Below are 9,196 nucleotides of genomic sequence, written 5' to 3'. Positions count from 1 at the left end.
TCATTACAAAAGGAACAATTTGAGTTGATGTTTTTCTTAAACTTCTTCATATAGTGGTTGGCAGGATAATATTTATGAATAATTTAAAAGGAAACTTCCTTAATTTTGTTAACAAGTAGGTATGTGTGTGGCAACATCCAAACTTTTTTCCAACAGATATTATCAATAAATCCATTCCAATAAGGCATGACATAAGGTATATAGATACAACATCCTGTTGAAACAAGGTTCGTATCGCTCTGTTGTTGAATGGACCAACGAGAAACAAATCTTTCCTACTGATGAGACAACAGGGTCAATAGAAGGTAGGCTCTGAGGGTCAGGTCTTGACATGTTCCTGAATAACAGAGCAACACCTGAGGGAATGGCATCTAAAACAATTGCAAAATCTTTAGGTGTTACAGGGACCTTGTAAAGTGATAAGAATTCCTTATAACTGAGTAAAAGACCCTCTGCATTTACCAGTTGGCTCACCAATAGGATATTATTTCCAATATTCTAAATACAAAGAAGTATTTTTATACAATATATTCCGATTATTCCATATATAATATCTGTGTGGAGAAAAATGTTTATAAATTAAGGACCATGACAAGAAAACCTGCCGATGAAAAGCAGAAAGTTTCACTGAAATGTTGTCAATATTATAATTGCAAAACAACGTAAAGTTAAGGTCACCAAAAGTAGAGAAGACATGATGAGGAATAAAATTCCAGATAGAAGTGGGTCTCCTTAGGAATTGTTTTATCCAATTGATCTTAAAAGTATTATTTAAAGTAGTAAAGTCCAGAAAATTCAGCCCACCATTCTCATAAGTGTTCACGAAAACAATTTTCCTAATGTAATGGGTACTGTCAAGATATAAAGATAGAGTGCCATATGTTAGTCTAGAGATACCTTCAGCCTTGGTTATTAGGACTCTACCGTTTAAAGATAAGTCCCTCTGTAGTCATTGATTTAGCTTCTTCTGGGTATTTTTAATAAGAGGGTTAAAATTTAGTAAGCCTCTAGACTTTTGATCCTTTGTAATGGTTATGCCTAAATATGTAAGTTCTTATTTTACTGGAATAACATAATATGAAGGTGTCACACAATCTTTGACAGCTATGAGTTCACATTTATTAATGTTAAGATATAGACCAGACGCTTTGGAAAAGGATTGTATCACATTGATCGATATGGGAATTTGGTTAGCGTCTTTCAGAAAAAGTGTAGTATCATCAGCCAGCTGGCTTATAATCATTTCTTTACCAGCTTTGGAAATACCTTGGTATGGTCCTTCTGTAGCTCAGTTGGTAGAGCATGGCGCTTGGAACGCCAGGGTAGTGGGTTCGATTCCTGGGACCACCCATACGTAGAATGTATGCACACATGACTTTAAGTCGCTTTGGATAAAAGCGTCTGCTAAATGGCATATTATTTATATTATACCTTGTACAGGACTATTATTTAATGAATTTGCAAGAAGTTGGGTGATTAATAAAAACAGGTATGGGGAGATAGGACAACCTTGCCTAATTCCTCTCTTTAACTCAAATCTAGGTGAGGTGCCATATTTCAATTTGATAGAGCTGTTACCATTTGCATAGAGAGTCTTAATAGTCTTACAGAAAAAATCCCCAAAGCCAAGTCTCTCAAGGGAGTTGAAGAGAAACTGATGCTCTACTGTGTCAAATGCTTTATAAAAATAGAAAAAATAATGTGAAGCTATCCGCAGTTATTAGGTCTGAGTAGTCAAGTATGTCTAATACTTGTCTGACATTGTTAGAAATATGTCTGTTCCTCATGAAGCCAGACTGTGTTTCATCAATGATTGCATCCAAGACTTCTTTAATTATTTTTGCAAGTAGTAAGGCTAATACCTTATAGTCATTATTAAGAAGACAAATTGGATGCCAGTTATCGATGAGCAGCACTTATTTTTTAGGCTTAGGTATCAGTGTTATTAACCCCTGACTCGTTGTAGGAGGGAGAATATTGTTTTTAATACTCTCTAAAAAAGACTTCAAATAGGAAGGGAGCTACTTGTTCAGAAAATAATTTGTAAAATTCTGATGTAATTCCATCAACGCCTGGTGATTTATTGTTCTTTAGATGTTTGATAGACTCTAATCTCTTCAACTTTGATGGGTTCATCACACTGTTTAGATTCTAAATCACTGATAGAGTGAACATTAAGTACGTAGAGCTATACAATTTTCTGTAAAAATTGCTACAGTATTTAGCGATTCATTTTTGGTCATCTGTAATAACACCATCAATGTTTAATTTATGGATAGTGTTATTTTTAGAGTGAAATTTCTCAAGTCTGAAGAAATAGGATGAATTCTGTTCTCCCTCAATTCATTTTGTTCCTAGATCTAATAAAGGCTCCTTCTGCTTTTAATCTATATATATTATCCAGTTTATTTTGTAACTCAATTAGTTCCATCTTCTAGTCCCCCGAGAGGCCGGCTGGGGATCTCTGAGAAAGGGAAGTTATCTTAATGATCACCTTTTCCTCCTCAGCTCTTCTGGTCTTAGCAAGATTACTACCATATTTTCTAAGGTATTTGGACACCTCAATTTTAAAGAGCTCCCAGTTCTTGCAATAAGAGTTGGGAAATCGAGCTCCGGCTGGGAAAAATCTATTTGAAGGGTCATCCAATTCGGGAATCCAACTCTGGAACCCTGCTTCTTTCCAGAGCTCAGACTTTCCGACCTGAAGATCACTGACGCCATGATTTGACATCGTATATTTCAGAGTTCCCAGTTATTTTGAACGCGGCTTTTGACTCCATGAGACTCCATTTTAACCAACTTCATTTGGCTTCAATGCACTATCGAGTGTTCACAGGATGTATGGTGTCACGTGATCGATGGCTTTGTCCATTCATTGCATACGACTGGGAAAAATCCACTTGAACTATGAATTATTAGTGGGTCACTCATCTATCATCCATGAAGGCCAAATTATCTGATATCTGACGTCACCTACTAAGGAAATTACCTAGATAACAGCATTTTCAGCAGTTAAATGCAACAACAACACATTATTTATTAAAAGCTATCTATTAATATGTTTTTTAAACAATATAATTTGTTTATGAGCATGATAGCTGTAATTGTTGTTTATGGTTGACGCAGCTTGTTTGTCATTAGCCAATCGGCGTATCTCAACGACTTCAAAGCACATGAATGCGGCCAACTAGTATTTACTACTTCACAACGGGAAATTACCACCTTCCCACTTGGTTATGAACACAGCATTTGACTGGCGTTTCACGCGTGAATGCTGGAATGAAACAGTTGCAACCTATAGGAATGTGCTGAAATAAATTAGTAGACGAGACTGTTGTACATGAATGTGATAGGTAGCCTAGCGGTTAAGAGCGTTGAGCCCGTAACCGAATGGTCGCTGGTTCGAATCCCTGAACTGACTAAAGAAAATCTATCAATGTTCTCTTAGCAAGGCACGTAACCCCCAATTGGTCATTTAAATTTGTTAAATTACTAAAATGTTACATAGCATCAACTATCAAACTCCCACATTGTAATTTGATACGTTTTAAATGTAAGAGTACGGCAACATTTGGACTTTGTTAAGTTACTTTTTTTGTAATTAAATAATGTCACTATCGTTTTATTAGCCTGTAGCAACACCTTGTAGCCTACAATTTGGCCCATAGGTATGTTTTGACCATAATAAACCGTATCTAATGCAATATTTTACAGAACTAAAGAAGTATCCTCGTCCAGTTAATAAGTAAAGGATAATCAACGAGGGACTATTCATTCTATGGAAAATGTAAAGCGACGCGGAAGGTGTGTTCCACGACGGCGCAAGCGGAATGGAACTAAGTTTCCACCAGATCTGGTTCATACTACCCGACCTATGTACCTGAACCTGCGATTAGGACTAGGATACTTCTTTAGTTCTGTTCGGTAAACTAGTGCATTAGATACGGTCTACTATGGTCAGGACACAACTAGGGGCCAAGTTCTGAAGTTGTACAAGGTGTTGCTAGGCAAATAAAATGATAGTGACATTATTTTGTGTAGTATGTTCATTTGCAGGTAATGTGTTCAACATCCAGTGAATTAGCTAGCAAGTTTACTAGATAGCTACATCTGTTCTCTAGCTAACCAATCCATCAGTCCTAGCTTGCTATTATGAAAATCAATTTCAACAATGCTAGTCATGTTTTCAATTTGACTTTTGCTTTTAAAAGCAGCTCAAACATAGAACATGTAAAAAATATACTATAGTCATTGACTTATACCATGCTAATATACTGTGCATTATTATGGGAAATAATTCACACTCTAGAAGGCCCTTCAAGACAGTCAGAAAGGAGTATTCAACAATGCCATGGTATTACAGTTATTATAAACTGGGCGGTTCGAGCTCTGAATGCTGAAAGCTGTGGTATATCAGACCGTATACCATGGGTATGAGAAACATTCATTTATACTGCTCTAATTACATTGGTAACCAGTTTAAAATAGCAATAAGGCACCTCAGGCGTTTGTGATATATGGACGATGTATCACGGCTAAGTGCTGTGTCCTAGCACTCTGCGTTACGTTGTGCGTAAGAACAGCCCTTAGCAGTGGTATATTGGCCATATACCACACCCCCGGGCCTATTGCTTAAATAAACATTTCAGACTTTTAGAACCCATAACAGATTGGTGATGCTGACACATAATGTTGAATATCTAACGCCTGACTCTTACAACTGTTGCAGTTTATAGTGTCTGGGTGATATCTTTTCCCTAGCAACAGCATTCAACTAACAACAGTTTGAAATGCCAACCATATAAAATTGCTCGCAAATGTCAAGTTCAAAAGTTCAAATCCCCTTGTAGTAAGGTTCCCAAAGTACACACATCCCTGGGTCACTCGTCTTTTCAGTTCGCTGCAGCTAGCGACTGGAACCAGCTGCAACAAACACTCAAACTGAACAGTTTTATCTCAATATCTTCATTCAAAGACTCAATCATGGACACTCTTACTGACAGTTGTGGCTGCTTTGCGTGATGTATTGTTGTCTCTACCTTCCTGCCCTTTGTGCTGTTGTCTGTGCCCAATAATGTTTGTACCCTGTTCTGCTGCCATGTTGTGTTACTGCCATGTTGTCGTCATGTGTTGTTACCATGCTATGTTGTTGTCTTTAGGTCGCTCTTTATGTTGTGTTGTATCTCTTGTCGTGATGTGTGTTTTCTCCTATATTTGAATTTAATTTATTTAAATGTTTAAATCCCAGCCCCCATCCCCGCAGTAGGTCTTTTGCCTTTTGGTAGGCCATCATTGTAAATAAGAATTTGTTGTCCAGACAGACTGGTGTCCAGACAGACTGGTGCCCAGACAGACTGGTGTCCAGACAGACTGGTGCCCAGACAGGCTGGTGTCCATGCTGATGCTGAAAATGCCAAGGCTGTAGAGGAAACCAAAGTTAATCTCACAGCTGTATAGCTTTTATTTTAAGACACATAGCTGCAGCCAGAGCCTATAGGCTTATGTTTACATTGTATAGACAAAGCTAATTGTATAATATTGTGAGGACTAGACTCATTACCAGGGAGCAGAGCCAAAGCTCAGTGTTATATATTATTATTTTCCACAATTTCTTATTTATGTTCATATTCACTTAAGATTCTATATAAAATATTATGTTCAATAAATATGGCTTGTTTATATCTCAGTCTGTTCTGTATAGGTCTACTTATTCTTAGACCGACAGATGGAGCAAACAGTTTTAAAGGAGGGAGGATTGTAGTGGGAGCACTGAAGTGTCAGGTGTGACTGTGTGGCAATGGTAAATGGTTTACATGTTCTCACGGGTCAGGTAGGAGGACCCCTTAGCAGAATGTTTCTTAGGGCCCCAGGGGGGTCAGGACCGGCTCTGAATATTCTCCATATCCAATCCTCTCAGATGAACTCATGTGCCAAGGAGTGGAGGCTACAGGTTGTTAACAGATGGAGTCAGCCAACACCAGAACACATGTTATTACTTCAGTTTGTCACAAGGGGGCATGCTTACTCTACTAAAGTGAACATGGTTCTTGTGTGACTGCATACATGTATATGACGCACTTGTTCCTCTCTCATGGATTTGTAGAAGTATCTGTAGTTGCTTTGGAACTTGTCACTATTGTCACCATTTCACTGTTGGGTAGGGCTTGCAAGTTAAACATTTCACTGTACTGGTGCTGTACTTGTGCATGTAACAAATACAACTTTAAACTATTCATTTTTCCTTTCAAATGCAGACTGTTGGCCATTGACCACCATGCCAAAACATTCCCTATGTAAACCTGCCTATCTGAGTGGTTAATGTACATTTCCCCCAATGGATGTCACCATAAGGTAAATTTCAGTTGTTATATTACAGGGGCAACCTCTAGTCTAACCTATTCAAACAAGTATCTAATGATTAAAAAAACATACATTTTTAAAAAACCTTTAACTAGGCAAGTCAGTTAAGAACTAATTCTTATTTTCAATGACAGCCGAGGAACAGTGGGTTAACTGCCTGTTCAGGGGCAGAACGACAGATTTGTACCGTGTCAGCTCAGGGGTTTGAACTTGCAACCTTCCGGTTACTAGTCCAACTCTAACTACTAGGCTACCCTGCCGCCCCACATGCATGTGTATACAGCACATACAGCACAGAAACAAATAATTTGTTTTTGTGTATGTTCTTGTTTTAGCCTGTGACCCCCCCATCCATTAGTCAATCATAATTTATTCATCATTAATGGAATATGGTGAATTATTTCATTATAGTACTGTATGTCAATTCAATGCTATTGTAATGGGGAAATAAAACTATATGCACATCATTAAATCTGTCACACTTGCTAATATCAAATAGTTTATACCGGTTGTGAAAGTAATCAGTTCACAAACCTACTAATTCAAATAGGCCTAGGTTACAAATCTACATAAGACCATTTCATTGATACATTCACAAACACTAGATTGAATGACCAATCAGAATTCTGTTCATTGCTCACTGATTACAATAATGACTTGGAAAGACTTCATTGTCAGATGTTTTTGACCTGCTCTACCTTTTACTTTCAGATTTGGTTGGTGCAGAAGATGGCCGCCGAAGCACCCATCCGTCCTTAATCCATAGCATGCATGATGTCACAGCAGGCGTCATCGATATCCTGTCAAATCAACTCTATTGCATAAAAGCACAGGTCTTGTGTTATGTCCCGTTTCCCTGAAGGTCAAGCTACTGATTCTTTGCTTATGAACTCAAGATTGAATGTTTCATCCTGTTTGATCACAAACCACATCCAAGGTTGTGTAGAGTACGCTACTGAAATCAGTTTCACCCATTATGAGACGACTAGTCATTAGAGCAAGAGTGCCTACAACCAATATTTGTATTGACTGAACAAGCCAGGAAAGGCAGTTTGGTACTCTCATTTCTACCCCATGTGGATTAGTTTGTGTTGACAAGTCAGCATCTTAGCTTTACCGTTAAATTGTTTCATAGACTTATGGTTTATCATAGTTCAAATGTTATAACTACCCTTCCTGGGGTCCAGAAAGTATTAACCAGTCATAAGCCAAATTTTAATTGAATATCATAAATGCTTATTCTGGCCACAAAACAGACCATGAAAATGGACAGAATCCCAGCAGTTTATCACCCAACGTAAATAAGCAGCTGGTTCTATTGAACATGGCCACTTAATCCCTTGAGAAGCCATCATGCTTGGTTGTGCAGAAACACATAACATCTTCAGAGGGCAGAGTGGGGGGTGTAGGTCAGCTCTACTGATAATACAAAGAGACTAATACAATAGTACGATTAAAATTAATAATTGACCTGGAAACATCTGAAATGAAGCTCTGATGTACTGTTAAATGGAGTCAGCAAAACCATAGTTTAGGCATAACACACAAAGGACTTGCATAGTTTAGACCTGGTTAATTCAATCAGAAAAATAATTGCATTCACTTTGTTTAATTCATAAAATGGGAACAGTTGTACATCTCATATTCAGCAGATACAGAGACAAACTTTTTCTAAACTGCAAACTTAAATTTCTCCATCCAACCAATCCTGCTAAACCATTAAAATAATGGCTTCCAAAAGCAACCCCTTCATGTTTGTAGTCCAGTTTCACATTCTGAATAATCAACATTTTACAGCAATTAATTTCTTAGCAGTCCAAATGGCACATGGGCCACTGTTAGAATTCTTTAATATTTCAGTAGACCCTCAAACAAATACAATTGCACTTTTTTTTTAAAGTACTTACAGGATTATAGATCAAAACACCAAAACACAAAATACTCCTAAACAAACACACGTTCATTATTTAGTAGCACAAAATGCATAAATATACATTAAACAAAAGTACAAAAATACTTGTACTTTGCATTTGCTCAAATATACTCTTTATAGACATTGATATTTTGGGAGAGACTGGGATTGTCAGAACCTAGGGGTGCATTCTACAAGGTCCATGCAAGAGGAGCCATCTACACAACAGTCCATCTTTCACAGGTAAGACCAGGAATACACAGGAAGCAAAGGGGATTCATTGTCTAGACTTTAGGTCCAGATAAAGAAGCAACACAAGCACTAAGAAAAACAAGGACACAGAACTCTGCTTTCTAATTCATGCCAAAAATACTTCAACATGCAATGACTGAACTCTTAGCTCTCTAGGCCATAACCCAAGGAGTTGCTTTATAATGTATAACTTCTTCAGAATGTTATTCTCTTCAGCAAATAATGACCTGTGGCGTTTACTTGGCTCACGTGAGGTTTGGAAGTGCTAAGATGGTACCGGAATAGTTGCCAAAAGGAATCAGCTCAATCTGTTGATGGCAAGGTTGTCAGTTCAGACCCCTCCAGAGAACATGAATAGGTCTGTAATGCACATTTGTCCATTAAATAAACCTGATTAAATTATTGACGAGCTCACTTAAACCTCCCTTCAACTGGACGGAGAAGGTACGGTTCCCAAAATACATCTGAAGGGGGAAATTGGACAACAAGTCATCTTCAATCATTTTAATGTAATCCATATGGTATGTTCTGTAAAACCTTTGATGAAAGCACTTGTATAAAGATACTCACTAAATATCTAACAGAACTGCCGGGACTTCCATCCTGGCTGGTTAGTTTCAGATGGAGTAGGGTACCAGCGCATCTAGAGAGACCAAAGAAACCATTGTCAGA

The 9,196-nt window shown here is 37.8% G+C and overlaps 1 protein-coding gene across 3 annotated transcripts in view; it reads right to left on the bottom strand.

The window, feature by feature from the left end:
* Positions 1–7,953: 7,953 nt before the first annotated feature.
* LOC124018093 (RNA-binding protein, mRNA-processing factor 2a-like) overlaps positions 7,954–9,196 on the bottom strand; it is a 41,934-nt gene continuing 40,691 nt past the window's right edge. For 2 of the 3 annotated variants that reach the window (XM_046333352.1, XM_046333347.1), the window contains exons 7-8: positions 9,095–9,167; positions 7,954–8,988 (exon numbers count right to left, since the gene is read on the bottom strand). In XM_046333352.1, the coding sequence (XP_046189308.1) occupies positions 9,102–9,167 (66 nt within the window). In that variant the 3' untranslated portion in view covers positions 7,954–8,988; positions 9,095–9,101. The remainder of the gene's footprint in view (positions 8,989–9,094; positions 9,168–9,196) is intronic. The other variant, XM_046333348.1, reaches the window with a different exon arrangement.

The sequence above is a fragment of the Oncorhynchus gorbuscha genome, unplaced genomic scaffold (assembly GCF_021184085.1).
Source record: "Oncorhynchus gorbuscha isolate QuinsamMale2020 ecotype Even-year unplaced genomic scaffold, OgorEven_v1.0 Un_scaffold_390, whole genome shotgun sequence".
Taxonomy (NCBI): domain Eukaryota; kingdom Metazoa; phylum Chordata; class Actinopteri; order Salmoniformes; family Salmonidae; genus Oncorhynchus; species Oncorhynchus gorbuscha.
This window is presented reverse-complemented; position numbering and strand designations above follow the sequence as displayed.